At 45.1% G+C, this 19,921-nt stretch overlaps 1 protein-coding gene across 2 annotated transcripts in view; it reads right to left on the reverse strand.

The window, feature by feature from the left end:
* Positions 1-18,309, reverse strand: part of LOC100662084 (HLA class I histocompatibility antigen, A alpha chain-like) — a 111,884-nt gene extending 93,575 nt beyond the window's left edge. Inside the window, exons 1-5 of one of the 2 annotated variants that reach the window (XM_064282645.1) lie at positions 18,179-18,309; positions 17,645-17,914; positions 17,110-17,385; positions 16,227-16,502; positions 16,006-16,128 (exon numbers count right to left, since the gene is read on the reverse strand). In XM_064282645.1, the coding sequence (XP_064138715.1) occupies positions 16,006-16,128; positions 16,227-16,502; positions 17,110-17,385; positions 17,645-17,914; positions 18,179-18,242 (1,009 nt within the window). In that variant the 5' untranslated portion in view covers positions 18,243-18,309. The remainder of the gene's footprint in view (positions 1-16,005; positions 16,129-16,226; positions 16,503-17,109; positions 17,386-17,644; positions 17,915-18,178) is intronic. The other variant, XM_064282647.1, reaches the window with a different exon arrangement.
* Between the last annotated feature and the right edge of the window lie 1,612 nt (positions 18,310-19,921).

Below are 19,921 nucleotides of genomic sequence, written 5' to 3' on the forward strand. Positions count from 1 at the left end.
TGTGTGGATAAGTTTTCCAGTTGTGTGAAAGGACAGCTATACCTTTATCTTTCCTTTATTTTGCTGGACATATTTCTTGATATCAATTTGCTTTATAAATTACTTGCTTGTTGTTGTTGTTGCTGTTAGGTGCCATCGAGTCAGTTCTGACTCATAGTGACCCTATACACAACAGAATGAAACACTGCCCGGTCCTGCGCCATCCTTACAATCATTGTTACACTTGAGCTCATTTTTGCAGCCACTGTGTCAATCCACCTCGTTGAGGGTCTTCTTTCTTTCCACTGACTCTGTACTTGGCAAAGCATGATGTTCTTCTCCGGGGATTCACCCCTCCTGACAACATGTCCAAAGTATGTAAGGCACAGTCTCGCCATCCTTGCTTCTCAGGAGCATTCTGATTGTAATTCTTCTAAGACACATTTCTTAGTTTTTTTTGGCAGTCCACGGTATATTCAATATTCTTCGCCAACACAATTCAAAGGTGTCGATTCTTCTTCGATCTTCCTTATTCAGTGTCCAGCTTTCACATGCATATGATGAGATTGAAAATACCATGGACTGGGTCAGGTGCACATTAGTCAAGGTGACATCTTTGCTTTTCAACATTTTAAAGAGATCCTTTGCAGCAGATTTACCCAATGCAATTCATCCTTTGATTTCTTGACTGCTGCTTTCATGGCTGTTGATTGTGGATCCAAGTAAAACGAAATCCTTGACAACATCAATCTTTTCTCCATTTACCATGATGTTGCTCATTGGTCCAGTTGTGAGAATTTTTGTTTTCTTTATGTTGAGGTGCAATCCATACTGAAGACTGTGGTCTTTGATCTTCATTAGTAAGTACTTCAAGTCCTTTTCACTTTTAGCAAGCAAGGTTGTGTCATCTGCATAATGCAGGTTGTTAATGAGCCTTCCTCTAATCCTGATGCCCCATTCTTCTTCATATAGTCCACCTTTTTGGATTATTTGCTCAGCATACAGACGAATAGGTATGGTGAGAGGATCAAACCCTGACGCACACCTTTCCTGACTTTAAACCACTCAACATCCCCTTGTTCTGCCCAAACAATTGTCTCTTGATTTATGTAAAGGTTCCTCATGAGCACAATGAAGTGTTCTGGAATTCCTGTTCTTCCCAATGTTATCCATAATTTTTATGATCCACACAGTTCAAGTCCTTTGCATAGTCAATAAAACACAGGTAAACATCCTTCTGGTATTCTCTGCTTTCAGCCAGGATCCATCTGACATCAGCCATGATATCCCTGGTTCCACGTCCTCTTCTGAAACTAGCCTGATTTTCTGGCAGTTCCCTGTGGATATTCTGCTACAGTCATTTTGGAATGATCTTCAGCAAAATTTTGTTTGTGTGTCACATTAATACTGTTCTATAATTTCTGCATTCCGTTGGATCATGTTTCTTGGGAACAGGCATAAATATGGATCTCTTCCAGTCAGTTGGCCAGGAACCTGTCTTCCATATTTCTTAGCATAGATGAGTGAGCACCTCCAGCTCTGCATCTGTTTGTTGAAACATGTCAATTGGTATTCCGTCAATTCCTGGAGCCTTGTTTTCTGCAATACCTTTGGAGTACCCTGGACTTCTTCTTTCAGTACCATCGGTTCCTGATCATATCCTACCTCTTGAAATGGTTAAACATAGACTCATTCTTTTTGGTATAATGGCTCTGTGTATTCCTTCCATCTTCTTTTGATGTTTCCTGTGTTGTTTAATGTTTTCCCCATAGAATCCTTCACTATCGCAACTCGAGGCTTGAATTTTTTTTTTTTTTTTCAGTTCTTTCAGCTTGAGAAACGCTGAGCGTGTTCCTCCCTTTTGGTTTTCTATCTCTAGCTGTTTGCACATGTCATTATAATACTTTACTTTCTCTTCTCCAGCTGTCCTTTGAAATCTTCTGTTCAGTTCTTTTACTTCATCATGTCTTCCTTTTGCTTTAGCTGCTCAACGTTTGAAAAAAAGTTTCAGAGTCTCCTCTGACATCCATCTTGGTCTTTTCTTTCTTTCCTTCCTGTCTTTTCGATGACCTCTTGCTTTCTTCATGAATGATGTCCTTGATGTCATTCCACAACTCATCTGGTCTTTGGTCACTAGTGTTCAATGAGTTAAATCTATTCTTGAGATGCGCTCTAAATTCAGGTGGGATATACTCAAGGTCATATTTTGGCTCTCGTGGACTTGTTCTGATTTTCTTCAGTTTCAGCTCGAACTTGCATATGAGAAATTGATGGTCTTTTCCACAGTCTGCCCCTGGCCTTTTCCCGACTGATGATATCGAGCTTTTCCATCGTCTCTTTCCACAGATGTGATCGATTGGATCCTTTTTGTGTTCCATCTGGCAAGGGCCATGTGTATAAAAAAATAGTCACCATTTATGTCGGTGAAAGAAGGTATTTGCAACGAAGAAGTTACTGGTCTTGCAAAATTCTATCATTCGATCTCCGGAATTATTTCTATCACCAAGGCCATATTTTCCAACTACTGGTCCTTCTTCTTTGTTTCCAGCTTTCACATTCCAATCACCATTGATTATCAATGCATCCTTATTGCGTGTTCAATCAATTTCAGACTGTAGCAGCTGATAAAAAAAATCTTCTATTTCTTCATCTTCGGCCTTAGTGGTTTGTGCATAAATTTGAATAACAGTTATATTAACTGGTCTTCCTTGTAGGCATATGGATATTATCCTATCACTGACAGTGTTGTACTCCAGCATAGATCCTGAAATGTTCTTTTTGACGATGTATGCAACACTACTTGTCTTCAAGTTGTCATTCCCAGCATAGTAGACTATACGATTGCCCAATTCAAAATGGCCAATAGCTGACCATGTCAGCTTACTAATTCCTAGGATATCAAGGTTTATGCATTCCACTTCATTTTTGACAATTTGAATTTTCCTATATTCATAGTTGGAGCATTCTAGGTTCCGATTATTAATGGATGTTTGCAGCTGTGTCTTCTTCTTTTGAGTCATGCCACATCAGCAGATGAAACTCCCGAAGGCATTACTCCATCCACGTCATCAAGGTCAACTCTAATTCAAGGAGGCAGCTCTTCCACAGTCGTCTTTTGAGTGCCTTCCAACCTGCGGTGCTCATCTTCCAGCACTATATCAGACAATGTTCCGCTGCTATTCATAAGGTTTTCACCGGCTAATGCTTTTCAGAAGTAGACTGCCGGGTCCTTCTTCCTAGTCTGTCTTAGTCTGCAAGCTCAACTGACACCTGTCCTCCATGTGTGACCCTGCTGGTATCTTTATACCGGTGGCATAGCTTCCAGCATCACAAGCCCCCACAGTACGACAAACTGACAGACACATGGGGGAAATTACTTACTTTTTTTTTTATCTTGCTAAATTACTTCCTAGCAAGATAACTATATATATATAAGTCAAATATTCTAACCAGATTTTTGTGTCAACAGCATGTCATTGAAATGTTAAAATGCCCTAGGTTTGTACCCTTCTCACTTTATTTTGTATATATCTACTGTGCCAACTTTTCCTTATGTCCAGAAATATGAAAAAGTATTGAAGAATTCTCTTTAGTGTTTTTTTTTACATGACTATTTACCTTTGTGTGTGTGTGAGGCTCCATTAGAAAACATGATGCAGGAGAAACCACCAAAGCTGTACCTGTCTTTCCCTAGTCACTGACTGTGGACTACTTCCCTCTTTAATAAAATGGAGGAATTATTTTTCTCTCCAAGGGTTTTGCCTAGAGACCATGATCTTGGATGTTTATTGGTCCCAATCCCCCAGTACCTGTTGAGAAAAGCCTGACTTTGAATGAGGCAGTGGGGAAATAATCCTGTGTGCTTTCCACATTTGACAACCCTCTGATGAAAGTTCTGAGGCAGAGCTTTCCCTGAGTTTTATGACTTTTATGAGGAGACTCCCCTGATGGTCTCCTCCGGCCATCGGGACACTTAACTCTTAGCTCTTAGAGGCTCCTCGCTCCCCTGAGATGACATTTCAGAGTCTCTGAAATGGGGAGAACATCCTCCTCTCTCAGGACCCTCTGGAGCTGCTCCAAGGGCAATATCTGCCTGAGGGGGAAAGGCACAGGATCAGTTAAAACTACAGGATGTTTTCTTTTGATGACCCTCATTTCAGAATCCCAGCCAGTGGCTCCAGCACTAGGTGGCAGGTTCAGAGCTCTCCTGTGCAACCTGGTCTCCCTGACGGAAGGCTGGGGAGAGTTAAGATTTGGCTGGATTTCCCATGAGTCAGGAATCTGGTGTTATTCACTTCGTTGGCTCTTACCAGTGTATTTGCTGCTTACTAGCTGTCTGATCACAGACAAGGCAATGAACCATTCTAAGCTTCAGTTTCCTCCTCTGGAAATAGGATTAATACCTTCACTTGCCTCATGATTTAGGTAAAATAATGCATATGAAGTCATCCGCAAAGTTCCTGACACGTAGTAAGTGCTCAACACATGTTGGCTTCTATTTTATCCCCAAAATAAAATCACAGAACCCTTTGGTATTCTCCAATTATGTCCTACAAAAATCAGGTATTATTACAGAATAAACAATTTTTTCACTTTGGATAAATGTAATGTATGCTTACAAATCAATTAGAAAAGATAAACAGCTCAACTGAAATTGGTCGAAAGACAGGGATATAAACTTTTTTTTTAAGGTCTGAACATGGTCTCAAATAAATAAAACTAACAGCAACAACAAAGCAGGAGAAACTCCAGAGTCTAAAGAATGACACGACATTGGCAAAGCTACCTTTATTCCTGCCTTCTTACTGGCTTTCTTGCTTGTAAGATAAGGAGGCTTTCCAGGTTTCTATGTTGAGTGACGTAGGTACCATTGCAAATACAAATCCAAAAAGTTACCCTAGAAACCTGGTTGGCAAGTATATCAGTAAGCCAGAAGGTAAACAAAAGCTTACACCCTTTTATTCGGTAATTTCACTGCTGCATACATGGTCAAAACATTTGCAAAAAGGAATTTAAGCACAATTGGTTATCTCAGCATTATTAATACAAAAAATGAATTAAATATATACATATATACATTATTTAACTTTTAAAAGTCAATAAATGTTCTACACCAAATTCCATTCAATGAAATAGAATGAGGTCTCTAAAATCAAGTTTAGAAGGATAAAACCTGATATGGGAAATGCTTGTGAAATGACATAATGGGAAAAGTGGTATAGAAAGCTGCATTTATGGTTTAATTCTGATAGTTTTATTGTGTAATGTAGGTTTTTTAATGTTAAAAAAAAACTTTATATATACATTGAGTCATAGTAGGTGATTGTAGATGGTTTTTTTTGTATTTTTTTGGTATTTTCTACGAAGTGGTTTCTTTTTAACAAAAACAAAATAAAAGGAAACAACAACAGAACAAAGAAATCGACAAATGAAAATCAAAACCTGGACCCAAACAAAACATTCCATAGCCCTCTCGTACTCTCTAAGTTATAAAAAAAAAAATCTAATTAGGCCAACTGTAGAAGTGACCCACTCTATTATAAATCATAGAACAGATGGCTTTATAAATTAAATAAATTAAAATATCTCCACCTCAATTTTATAAAGAGGCCATGGTTTCAGGAAATCAGTGTCAGGTCTACATTCTCCACCTATAACAGAGGAGGCTGAATCCTTGTCTTTTGGTGCTTGCCCCGTCCCTGGTCCCCCTGACCCTGCTGTTCAGAATCCTAAGGAGCATGAGGAGAAATATGGGCCCAGACCCAGCACCTGCCACTCAGAAATGGCCATAGGACTGGTCTGCCTGGTGCAATGGGGCCTGACCCTCACCTGGCCTCTAGCCTCTGCCTCCACTTCCCAGCATCCTCCTTGCCCCACACCCCTGTCCCACTTAACCCATCTGACAGGCTCCATGCGGACAGCCCTTATCCAGCCCTGCCCACCTGCCAACAAGGCCTCCTCCCAGATTTTGCTGCACATCTGAGGGTCTTTATCTCTGATATAGCAGAAACAGGCCCAGGAGATGGGCGATTCAGCCACTTGGGGTGGGGACTCACACATGAAGCAATAGTGACACAAGCTCCCACCCCTCGCCGACCTGATCCCTTCTTCCTCCAGATCACAGCTCTAGGCACCAGAGCTTCAGCTACCACAGCTCCAAGGAGAACCAGGCTACAAAGATCCCATGATATGGACAGTGAGCTGAGGAGGCGTCTTTGGGAAGAGAAGGGGAGGTGAGGAGTTCTGACGCCACGGCTTCAGCCATGACCATACTGGAGGTGCCTAGAAAGCCCTCTACTTTCCCTGAGAAGAGGCTCTGCCCTCCTTTCCCTGAGTGTAAATGATGAATCTGTGAAAAAGGGTCAAAAAGAATTCAGTCTTTGATTTTCTTCCCATTATCCCTTAAAGGGAGGCACATTAAACACCATGGGAATGGACAGGACAGTTGGGGAGGGAAAATGAGAAATTTAGGCACTAGCTTTACCCACAGGAGTCTATAAGGAAATGCTGTTTTAAAGCACATTGTAGCCCACACACTTTGGAGGCTTTAGGTGTCAGTGACAGGAAGAGGGGCTTTTGGTCCTTCACAGGTAAAGACAGGGTCAGGAGAGCAGCAGGCCTGGGACAGAGGTTTAGGGCAAAGTCTGAGAGAAACCCCAACAGACCTTGATTTCCATGCCGGGTCCCTAAGAAACTGCTGTTCAGTTATTTCCCTTGACTTTTTTTTTTTTTTTTTTTTTTTTCCGATCCAGAGCTTCATGGTCCCTAAATGTCCCAAAAAGCCCTGGGCAGGGTAAAGGATCCAGAGACCTAGACTCTTAGCCTCCCCATCAGAACACCATAAACTGGGGGAAGGGTTGTCAGATGGGTGCTATCCTCCCTCTTGTCCTTAGGGACACCACTGGGGGACACAAACTGCACCTGAGGGAGGTCCAGGGAGGCTGCCCCATGCTCTTGCTCCCTGAGTGAAGCAGCATTTCCAGGCCCTTGCTTCCCTGGGGCCTGGAAGCTCCACTGACCCAGCTCACTGCCCCTCCTCTATCCTGTCATCGTTCTGGAACTCGGGTCCCCAACAAGAAGCTGAAATCTGCCCCTGGCCAGCAAAGTAATGATATTGCATAGGAGGCTGGGGGTTCCTACCCCTGAAGTTGAGGGGGCACTGGGGGAGGAGAGGGTGAGACCCCGGCCCCACCCACTGTCTGCCTGTCCCCTTCATCTTTAAGATGGTCATTGGCCCCAACAGGTGTCAGCATGGCTCAAATCTAAACTGAAACAAAGTACAAACAACACTGGGGGCTCTCCCCTAGGTATGGGGGTCCAACAGGTATCAGGGACCACAGGAGAAGAAAGGTAAGGAAGAGAGAGGAAGGGAGAGATCCAAAGGGGATCAGGTCTCACGCCCCTAGTAAGGACGACCCTCTCCTCCCTTCCCAAAGATAGTTTCCCTCCCAACCTCGTGTCACCTCAACAACAGCAGAACCAAGACCTCCAACAGGAGCAGGAGGAGGGTTCCGGGACTCACAGAGTCGGTGGAGAGCGCTGGTTCCTTTTAGGCTCCTTCATGGAAGTAAACTAACTCTGGTCAGCTTCTCTAGAACCAGATACCCAATGAACCAACCTTGGAGAGTGTCATCTGTCTGCAGGCAGAACAACCTGAAAGAGATTGCAAAGGAAAAGTGAAACTTATGTAACAGTCCCAAGTTGATGGACTACCGGGTGCACGTTCCCACTATGTGGCCTCCACACCTTCTTTGTCCTCTTCGGAATCCCAGGCTCCTTCATGGAAGTAAACTAACTCTGGTCAGCTTCTCTAGAACCAGATACCCAATGAACCAACCTTGGAGAGTGTCATCTGTCTGCAGGCAGAACAACCTGAAAGAGATTGCAAAGGAAAAGTGAAACTTATGTAACAGTCCCAAGTTGATGGACTACCGGGTGCACGTTCCCACTATGTGGCCTCCACACCTTCTTTGTCCTCTTCGGAATCCCAGGCACCGCCCTCAAGGCTGATATCCTGAGATCCAAAACTGGAGACACTGAGAACTTTCCCTGAGACCCCTCCTCTGACACAGGACACTCTTGCCCTCTGTGTCCCAAAGTGGTGGTGCTCTCTCTCTCTCACACACACCCACACCCACACACACTGCTTTAGGAATGGACACTCCTCTTTCTTTCTGTAGCCCCCATTCCCTCTCCCCCAGCACAAGAACTTTCTTCCTACCTTAGGAGAATTCCACTTAAAAAGTCTTAGCAGGAAAGAAACAAACTCCCTCCATAAAAGAGGAAAACTCACTTTCCCAAACATCCTTGCACTTGAACATGGGCACGGGGCTGAGCCTCAACCAGCCAGGCACCCACATACTGGACTCTGACTCAGGACATAGTGACACAGAGAAGCTGGGACTGTGCAGAATACACTTTGGCAAGGGTGGTGTGAGTGGCAGTAGTGACATCCAGTTGCAAGGAGTACCAGGGAGAATTGTCTTGGCTACAAGGCCAGTGTCCACTATCGGGGGTGTCGGTGGTGTGAGCAGTGGCATCCAAGGCAGCAGCAGAAGCTGTGGTTTCTATATGGAACGTGACCAATGGTCGGATTGTGGATTCTCTTCCTGGCTGTGTGGCTTCTAGCCTGGTTCTGTGGCTTTCTTCAAAATGAAATCAGCCCCAAGATCACTCACGTAAATTGCTTTGTGTTTAAATTATGAAAATTTCGATTCTGTTTGCACCAAGAAGTGAATGAAAAATCAGTGTGAGGAGTTTTCAGAGAGCAAGCATTCAGAGAGTTACTTTCTGCTGAGCTGTGAGCCACTCACTAAGTCTTCTACCTGGCTACACCTCCCAGTACACAAATGACATGTATCTACCAACATCATCGCATAACTGATGATATTTGTTCTCCTTTTTCTCTCCCAGAAACAAACGCACTTAAATGTAGTTTTAAGATCCCTCATCAGGTACTAACCTGATCACTGACCTCGGTGGTTCCAAATCTGGCTGAGCACCAGCAGTGTTTGTGGGACTTCTTACAACATACACAGACCTCTCATCAGATCAATCATCTCAGAATATTGGGTCCAGAGCCCAAGAATTACTTAACAACAAGTGTTCTGGGGAGGATGATGCACAGCCATGTGGGAATCCACGGTCTACAGTCTTGCTACTAAAAGTATGATCTGAAGACCAGCAGCATCAATCAGCACCAACCTTGTTATAAACACAGAAACTCATGCTCTACTCCCACCTTCTGGATCTTAATGAGATTTTCAGGTGATTCTTTGCATAGAAAGTTTGGGGCTCCCTGATCTTGCTCTGCCTTCTATCAGAGCTCTGTAGTCTGCTTGTGTGTAGTCTCACCAGATGGCTTAGCACTGGAGGGCCCAGGGTTCAGTCTTTCTTCCTGTTTCTTCCATAGCTAATCACTCTCTTTGAGGTCTTACCCATTCTAAAGGCTTTAAGTATCACTTATACGATGTCACTTCCCAAATCTATTTCTCTAATCAACATCTCTACTGATATCCAGACTGGTATGTCCAACTGCCAACCCAACAACCTCGCTTGCATTTCTTCTTTTGTTTTGCTGTTTTTTTTGTACCTTAGATGAAGGTTTGCAGAGCAAATTACTTAACCAATTAACACATAGATTGTTTTGTGGTATTGCATACCAACTCCATGACATGTTAACACTCTGCCCCTCTTGATTTTGGGTTCTACATTACCAGCTTTCCTGTCCCCTCCTGCCTTCACGTCCTTTCCCCTGGGATGCCATGCCCATTTAGTCTTGTTTTGCTTTATGGGCCTGTCTAATCTTTGGCTGAATGGTGAACCTCAGGGGTGATTTCAGTACTGAGTTCAAAGGCTGTCCAGGGGCCATGCATTTCTAAGAGGCATCTCAGACTCAACATTTCTTAAAGTGCATGCCTGTGATGCTGCTCCTCAACATGCTCATTCTAGAGTCTCCCCCATCTCCACTGATTCTATTTGCACAGTCCATAGTATTTGGTGTCCTCATTGACTCTTTATTTCTTGTTCTTCAAATTCAGTCCATTAGGAAATCTTGTAAACCCCATCTTCAAAATATATTCATAATCCAATCACTTCCCACTATTTTCATTGCTCACACCCAGGCAAGGCAAACACCATCTCAAATAATGGCCTAAATTTCTACTGTTTTCTCACTCTTTTCCTCACTCCTCACCTCTCAATTCTATTCTCAGGAAAGCCTCCCACAGTGATCCTTTTTAAAAGAAGTCTTACACTGTCTCTCTTCTACTACTATTTTATAACTCCCCATCTCACCCAGAATAAAAGTCAAAACGCTTCCAATATCCTTAGTCCCTACATGGTCTGGCCACATCTCTGACCTTACCTCAATGTCTCTGCTGCAGCCACACTGGCCTCCTCACTGACCCCAGAAAACAGTCACATGCTCCTTTCCTAGTGTCTCTGAAATGGATGATCCCCTGCCAGGAAAGAACTTCCCCAGACATTCTGATGATTAATTCCTTCATGTCCTTCAACTCTTCCCTCAAAGGTCACCTTCTTAATGAAGCCCACACTGCCCATCCAAGTTCAAACAGCTGTCTTTCCTGGCCCCACACACCCACACTCTGTGTCACCTTCCTCATAGCACTTACCACCTTCTCACATAAACACCTTCCTTATTTACTTCTGTGGTAGGCTGAAAAACAATCACCAAAGATGTCCACATTCTAATCCATAGAACCTGTGAACATGTTACATTATATACAAAAGGGACGTTTGAACTGTAGAATTTGAGATTAGATAATTATCTGGGATTATCTTGGTGGACCCAGTGATGTAATTACAAGATATATATAAGAGGGAGGCAGGAAGGCCAAAGTTAGAGAAGAATATGTAAGGGCAGAATCAGATGTCAGAAAGGAGATTCTAAGCTGCTGCTTTTGAAGATGGAAAAGGGGCCGAGGGCCAAGGAAAGTAGGCAGGCTCTGGAAGATGGAAAGGGCAAGAATGGGATTCTCCCCTACAGCTTCCAGATGGAATGCAGCCCTGCAGGCCCAGTTTAAACTTCTGACCTCCAGAACTATGACTGAATAAATTTGTGTTATTTCTAAGTAACTAAGTTTGTGGTAAGTATGTGCCAAAGTATGACCTAGAGTGAATTCCACCTGAATTTAGAGACCATCTCAAGAATAGATCTGATGCATTGAACACTAATGACCAAAGACAAGATGAGCTGTGGAATGACATCAAGAACATCATACATGAAGAAAGCAAAAGGTCATTAGGAAAAAAAAAGTAAACAAAAAAAACACCAAAATCGGTATGAAAAGAGACTCTGAAACCTGCTCTTGAATGTCGAGTAACTAAAGCATAGGAAGACATGACCACCGAAAGAGCTGAACAGAAGATTTCAAAACGCAGCCCTAGAAAACTAAGTAAAACATGAGAGTTGAATGTGCAAACACCTGAAGTTAGAAAACCAAAAGGGAAGAATACACTCAGCATTTCTCATGCTCAGAGAACTGAATAAAAATTTCAAGTCTCAAGTTGCAGTACTGAAGGATTCTAAGGACAAAATATTGAAAGACACAGGAAGCATCAAAAGAAGATGGAAGGAATGCACAGTCACTATACCAAAAACAATTGGTTGAAGTTGAACCGTTTCAGGAGGTAGTACACGATCAAGAACCAACAGTACTGAAGAAGTCCGAGCTGCATGGAAGGCTCCAGGAACTGACAGAATACCAAGTTAGATGTTTCCGCAAATGAACGCAACGCTGGAAGCACTCACTTGTTTATGTCACTTTCAAGAAATCTGGAAGACGACTACCTGGCCAATCGACTAGAAGAAATCCGCAGTTGTGCTCATTGCAAAGAAAGGAGACCCAAAAGAATGTGGAAATTAGCGAATGATATCAGGAATAACACACGCAACTAAAATTTTGCTGAAGATAATTCAAAAGCAGTTGAAGCAGTACATCCACATGAAAGTGACAGAATTCAAGGCAGATTCAGAAGAGGACTTGAAACCAGGGATGTCATTGCTTATGTCAAATGGCTTTTGGCTGAAAGCTGAGAATACCAGAAAGATGTTTACCTATATAGTACTCAGTATGCAAAGGCATTCAACTGTGTGGATCATAACAAATGATAAATAACACTGACAGGAACTGGAATTCCAGAACACTTAATTATGCTCATGAGAAACCTGTACAAAGACCAAGAGGCAGTCATTCAAACAGAACATGGGGATAGTGAGTGGTTTAAAATCAGAAAAGATGTGCATCACTGTTGTATCCTTTCACCATACTTACTCAATCTTTACGCTGAGCAAATGATCTGAGAAGTTGGAGTATATGAAGCAGAAAGTGGCATCGGGATTACACCTCCACAAAAATCCTTTTTTTCTTGGACAGAAAACAGCTGTCTAATAAGCAACATCATGATAAATGGAGACAATAATGAAGTTGTCAAGAATTTCATTTTACTTGGACCCACAATCAACATCCATGGACCAGTAGCCAAGAAACCAAGCAACATATTGCATTGGACAAACCTGCTGCAGAAGACCTCTTGAAAGTGATAAAAAGCAAAGGTGTCACTTTGAGGTCTAAGGTGTGCCTGACCCTAGCCGTAATATTTTCAATCCCTCTATATGCATGCAAAAGCTGGACAATAATAAGGAAGACCGAAGAATTGATGCCTTTCACTTATGCTATTGGCAAAAAATATTGAATATATCATGTACTGTCAGAAGAACAAACAAATCTGTCTTGGAAGAAGTATAGCCAGAATGCTCCTTGAAAGCGAAGATGGTGAGATTTCATCTTGTGTACTTTGGACATGTTGTCAAGAGGGACCAGTCCCTCAAGAAGGATATCACACTTTCTAAGTAGAGGGTCAGCAAAAAAGAGGAAAACCCTCAATGAGATGGATTAACACAGTGGTTGCAACAATGGGCTCAAGCATTAAAAGGATTGTGAGGATGGTGCAGGACCAACCAGGCAGAGTTTTTGGTCTATTGTACAAAGGGTCGCTAGGAGTTGGAACCAACTGCACAGCAACTAACAACAAGCTTGTGGTAATTTGTTACAGCAACAAGGAAAATAATACACTGTGCTTACAGACTACACTTTATCTCTCTGTGCTCAAACATATGCTCCACAAGTCCGCACTTTCTGTTCTTAATTAACTGGTGTTTCCCAGATGCAAAAATAATGTGTTGTATAGTAATCGCTCACCAAATGTCAGTAGAATGAATGATCAATGTAGTGTAGACCACCTCCCTATTCTAGAGGCAGTGTCTTTCTTAATGTAGCCTTAGACCAAAAACTGTTTTGTGGTAGCTGCAACACAACATCCACTCACATTGACATTAACGCCACCTAGACTTTTCTCACAAGGGCTGTTATCTCCTCCCTCCCTCTACCCCTTCCCATCCCCTACATCCACTGCCATGGATTCAACTTTGTCCCCCCAAAATATCGAACAACACGGCTAGGTCCCGATTCCCAGTATTGTATGATTGTCCACTATTTTATGTGATTTTCCTAGATGTGGTAAATCCTAGCCCTCTGATGCAATGAGATGGATTAGTGGCAGTTATATCGATGAGATACACAAGGTCAGGTTCTGTCTTAAGCCAATCTCTTCTGACATATAAAACACAGAAGCGAACAGAGAGACATGGGGACCTCATATCTCCAAGAAAGCAGCACCAGGAGCAGAGCAAGTCCTTTGGACCTAAGGTTTCTGCACTGAGATGCTACCAGACCAAGGGAAGACTGCTGCATCACAAGGACCTTCCTCCAGAGCCAACAGAGAGAGAAAGCCTTCCCCTGGAGCCGGCATACTGAATTTAAACTTCTAACTTATTGGACTGTGACAGAATAAACTTCTCTTTGTTAAAGCCAGTCACTTGTGGTATTTCTCTTAGAGCAGCAGTAGATGACCAAAACACCCACCCTTCGGCACACTACAGCACACAATTTTATTTTCATCTTCATGGAAGAATGATCCTTGGCTGATGGGTAAATATATTACAACCAACAGTGAATTTACATTAGCCTCTGCTTGATGAATTCCTAAGTTTGGAATGGAGTGGAGCTAGAACTAGGGTTATAAAGCTAAGGGCAGTGAGAGTGGGGTGGGGAGCTGAAAAGGATGGAAACAAAACAAAAATTTATCTAAGATGAGTAACTGTTTGACTCCTCTCTAAAAAAGGTTAGGGAAAAAATGACAAGACTCACCCTCGGAACAGTCCTAGAAAGAGGGCAGGATCTGGACAAGTCTGAAAATTCATCTCTCATTACCACAGAGACTCCTGTGTGCAAAGGCTGCCCTTGGTCTTGTAGGACATTGACAAAGTGACTCTTGCAGCTGTCAGAGACGGGGGACACCCAGAGCAAATGAGACCAGAACTTACACACAAGAACAAGAATAGGCATAATCCTCTAAAAAACCAAGCACACAAAAAATAATCACACAAATGATGGGGGTGAAGGACCAGGCTTGGACCTGAGCCCAGGCTAGCCCAGCCACACAGAGCCCTCACTGCCCACAGCTTTGGAGACAAGACAAGACCCAGGTGATACCTGAGTCCTTGTGACCACAGGTCTTAGTGGGACAAGATTCTACTGAAGGGAAAAGGAAAATGAAGATGCAAGATGACCCAGCCGTGGAGTGACTACATCAAAGCACACACTCTCCCGAGCACTGACTGGGTACAGGACCTGTCCGTGCTCCGCTCCTCCACTGCCCTCTCCCGACCCTGCCTATGACAGACTCAGGACAGTGAACACATGGATTCTGGAACATTCTCAGGTTTGCATTTATTTTCTCTCTTCAATTTTCAGAATTTTCATTTCCTTTAATTAACCCATCAACCCTAACTCATAGCAAAAATATGATAATAAAATTCATTCTCAGATTCTCATTTTCAGTAGAAAAGTGAAACATTGCAGATCACAGTGACAGGATGTTATGTGAGGGATAGAGACTTTCCAGCCCACCTCTGCAGGAACAGGGAATATCAATCATGATCAGTGTGGAGAAAGGGGATCTGGCGGGCAGGAGTGGGCAGTCTCCCCACATCTTCACATTATGCTCATGGGAACGCAGACAGACACATTCAGAGGCCAGTTGCAAAAAGAGAACACAGGGGTTCTTGAATCACAAAGCTTGGCATGAACAAATCTTGTATCACTCAGTCCCACACATGGCTGCTGTCACGCTATAGAAGAAAGTAATCGTGAACAAATTCGGATCAGTCATTGTAACTGTTGAAACCCTGAATAGCCCAACACATGATCAAAATGTCCAGATTCAAAGGATTCCCATGACCCAGTCATGCCCTCTCTGTCCCAACCCCTGCTCCATCCATGTCAGGCCTCCTAGGGTCTCACCTTTAGAAGCTACGAGAGACACATCAGAGCCCTGGTCACTGTTGCTGCCTGGAAAAGAACAGGATCTGGTCAGAGCCCATAGGAGATGAGGCTAGTGGAACGTGAATCATGGGCTCCCCATAAGCTCCCAACTACATTAGCTCAAAGGTCTTAGCATCAGCCTCCGTCTCTCCATACTCACTTGCAGCTTGAGTGTAGCTCCCTCTTTTCCCACCTGTGGGAAGAAAGCATTCAGTGGGATTGGGGGAGACAACACCACGAGGTCCTAGAAGAGCCGGCTAGTCCAGGACCCCAGGGACATGTCCAAAACTGTGACTGCAGACCCAGGGCAGGATAAGGAAATACAAGCAAAGATGTGCAGGGGCTGAACTAACCACCCTCTTGGAAGTCTCTGCTCAGCAGGAAATTTCCCCTGTGACCTGTGACTCTTGGGAATCAGGTCTCCATCACCAGAAGAACCATTAAGGTGACAGATTTGCCATTCATTCTCAAATGTGCTTTCCAAAAGGGTCATTGTTAGCACACAGGGTCCGAGACCCTGTCAGCATGTGTGTGGATGGTACCACCTGTAAAGAGGCAGGATAGGGCAAATCTCCTACCTGGGACTTGAAGAAAACTCAGACCTCATCCCCATCTCTACCTGAGTTCTTCTTCCTCCACATCACAACAGCTCCAGCCACCACAACTCCAAGGACCACAGCTCCAAGGAGAAGGAGGCCAGCAATGACCCCTATTTTCAGAGTGCTGGCCTGGGAAGACAGTTCTGGAAAGAGAAGGGAAATGAGGAGCATTGACTCCTTGGAGGTCTTCAGGACTCCTGCTTTCCCTAAGAAGAGGCTCCACCCTTGGCTGCCTCCTTACCCCATCGCAGGGTCACAGGCTCAGACAGCCCCTCATGCTGCACACGGCATGTGTATCTCTGTTCCTCTCCAGAGGGCACCACCAGGGCTGCCCACTTCTGGAACGTCCCGTCTCCTGCAGGCCGGGTCTCTACAAGCTCCATGTCCTGGGTCTGGTCCTCCCCATCCCACTGCCAGGTCAGGGTGATCTCCGCTGGGTAGAAGCCCAGGGCCCAACACCTCAGTGTGGTCTCACGGTCAGATATGCGGTGGTGGGTTATGAGTGTCTTTGGGGGGTCTAAGTTGAAGAGTCAGAAAATTTAGGAACTTTCTGATACCTCTCACAGGGTACATGTGAACATCAGAGAATACACAGGGCATTGAGAGGGGGATCAAGGGCAAAATCCAGACAGCAGCCTGGACTACGTGTTCGGGATAATTTCCTATTCCTTGGAAAGTTCTAGGATCAGAGTAAGACAGCCCAAGACAGGAGGTTCCAGGTCTCTGATGGGGAAAACAGGGGCTTCTGGCCCTGATCCGGGTGGAGGCAGAGGGGCAGGACACCTGGACATTGGATGTGGGGCAGAGTGTTAACAGCTGAGAGATTCCCCCCTAGTTCCCAAGGACGCCCTAGGGTCAAAGGGGACAGCTGATCTGTTATTTCAGGGATCACCTCCCCGTTTATCCTCAGCGAAACTGAATGGGCTAATTGTCCCTGAGAGAATGGAGAACACTTTGGACAAATCACTCTCTGGTACAGCACCTGGGACTTCTCGCCTTCCTGATCCATGGTAGGAGGGTATTCTGGCGTAGATTGCATTTTCCTACCCTCTTTGTGGGACACCAGTTGAGGGAAGAGTCCCAGCCCTAGAGGAGACCAGGAGGCGCCCCGTGGCCCTTCTTACCTACCCGCTGCAGCGTCTCCTTCCCCTTCTCCAGGTATTTGCTCAGCCACTGCACGCATGAGCCCTCCAGGTAGGCCCTCCGATACTCCGCCTCCCCGCCCTTCTCGAATTTGCCCTTTGAGATCTGAGCTGCCCTGTCCGCCGCAGTCCAGGAGCTCAAGTCCTCGTTCAGGGCCAGATAATCGGCGCCGTCGTAGGCAAACTGAAGGTACCCGCGGAGGAGGCGCCCGTCGGGACCCACTTCACAGCCATACATCCTCTGGAGGGTGTGAGACCCTGACCCCGCCGACAAAGTCAGTCCCGGCCCAGCGATCACCACCCCTCCCCCGCCCGGCCCAGGGAGTCAGCCCTGCCCACGGGGTCAGTTTAGGGATTAGTCGGAGCCCATTCGGTTCTAAACTGAAAATGAAACTGCAGCAAATCCCCGCGGCTGTTCACAAATGAAAGGGTGAGGTTCGGGCCCGGGGACTCCGGGCGACGCGGCCGTGGGGACGAGGGGACCCGTGACCTGCGACCTGGGCCCGGTGTCACTCACCGGCGTCGCTCTGGTTGTAGTAGCCGCGCAGGGTCCGCAGGTTCACTCGGTAGTTCTGAGCGGTGACCTTGGCGTTCTGTGTCTCCTGGTCCCAATACTCCGGCCCCTCCTGCTCGATCCACGGCGCCCGCGGCTCCATCCTCGGGTTCGCGGCGTCGCTGTCGAACCACACGAACTCCGTGTCGTCCACGTAGCCGACGGAGATGAAGCGGGGCTCCCCGCGGCCGGGCCGGGACACGGCGGTGTGAAAATATCTCAGGGAGTGGGAGCCTGGGGGCGGGGAGCGACTGAGACCACTGACACCCTCCCCGCGAGCGCCCGGGTCCGGAGTCCATGGGGGCCGGGAGGAGAGAGGGGTGAGGGGCGAAGGGCTCGTGGGCAGAGAAGGGGTGGCGGGAGGTGCAGGGCTGGGGTGTAGGGGCGGGGTGGGGGCTTTGGGCGGTGGCGGCTTCCCCGAGGGTCCTGTGTCCCCGCCGAGCGGTCCCCTCGCTCCTCCCTCCGCAGAGGCCGTTTTCCCCCCGACCCCGCACTCACCCGCCCCGGTCTGGGTCAGGGCCAGGGCCCCCGAGAGCAGCAGGAGGAGGGTCCGGGGCGCCATGACCCCGGTACTGGGGTTCTAGGGAGAATCTGCGTCCGGGCCACCTCGAAGGGACCTTATAACCTGGAACCCTGGTGACCGTGATTGGCTGCTCCAGGAATCTGAAACCCAATTGTAGCTACAAGTGGGTGACACCATGTGTGTCCAGGCGGAAGGAGCTGACAACAGTGAGAAGGAAAAGTGAAACTCCAGGGAGACGGGGAGTCTCCAACACTAGACCACCCCACCCCTGACACCGCCATCGGACCTGAGTGCCTGCCCGGGTACTGGGACTTTGCCCTGACCCCTCTCCTCCTGCACCGACCCTTCTTTGCTGCACTGTCTCCTTGAGTCCTGGACCCAGGACCTGCTTTAAGTCAAAACTGTTGTTAGTTTCAGGATCTCTATGTCGTTGTTGTGTGCCCTGGAGTGGATTCATAGCTGCCCTATATGACAGAGTAGAACTGTCTCATAGGGATTCCTGGGCTGTAATCTTTAAAGGAGCAGATCACCAGGTCTTTTCTCCTGCAGAGCAACTGGTGGGTTCCAGCTTTGGGTTAGCAGCCAAGAGCTTAATCGTTGCACCACCAGGGCTCCTAGAATTTCTATTCACTCTTACAGATTATTGAGGAATTAATGAGATTTTCTTTATGTGGTTTATATCTACCGATATTCACCATATGAGAAATTGATACTGAATTAAAATTTTAAAGTAATTTTAAGTATTATGAATAACCGATTAAACTTAACAGATAATATATTCTCATGAAAAATAAATATTATGCAAACTAAATCAGTGGAGTGAGAAGAGTGGATCATTTTACATTTTTTGCATGTGTTCCTTACCTGTGTCAGTAGAAGACTTCTGGATTTTCATATCTGCTTCTACATCCAGTCTGTTATTTTGGTTGAGATGAATTAAAAAAAAAAAAAATTCATTGTCACACATATGAATCGGAAAAGGATGGAGTATTTTTAACAGCCTTTCCAACTCATCGTGAGTGTCCATCTTTGATACTTCGCTGAAGCTACAGAAGTGGTAGTTTCTTAAAGGTTAGTAGCAACTAGAATCTGTGTTACTGAATATTTCTTATTCTGTTCATTAAAGCCCATAGGACCATCTTGACACACTGAATCTTGCACTAAAGCATGAGTTGTTGTTGTTGTTTTAAGTGATGCATTGGTTGACTTAGTATGCGGAGCTCCCAGTGTTGATACATTTCATTACAAAACATCAAAAAGTCACACTTGTTAGTGTTACCTCTGATTCCAGCAGAAAAGTTTGTATGTTTTGCAAAGCTGTCACACTTGTGGTGGATTCAAGTTTTCCAATATTCTAATCTCTTGAGAGGTTACTTTTTATTATTGGCAGCAATACTCTCAGCTGGGTTCCTTGAAGTTTGTGTCATTAGCTAAGTGTGTTTCATTTTAGAGAAAGTGCCAAATATCTAAAGTACTTTCTCTTGTCATTCCCTCGTTCAAGTAAAAATGATATTTCATAAAAAACAGGCTAGTTCAGCTCACACAGATTATTTTCCTTGAGACAAACATCATACTCTGGGATACAGAAGTGCTTTATATATGCTTCCCACTTCATCACATAGAGTATTAAAAGATGTGGACTCGAGGATGGTGATTTAATAAAGTTACTGACTTCTGTTGCTTCAATCAGTACATCTTTAAGTGAATCCGTTACCTGG

The sequence above is a fragment of the Loxodonta africana genome, chromosome 1, assembly GCF_030014295.1.
Source record: "Loxodonta africana isolate mLoxAfr1 chromosome 1, mLoxAfr1.hap2, whole genome shotgun sequence".
NCBI classification, from domain to species: Eukaryota; Metazoa; Chordata; class Mammalia; order Proboscidea; family Elephantidae; genus Loxodonta; species Loxodonta africana.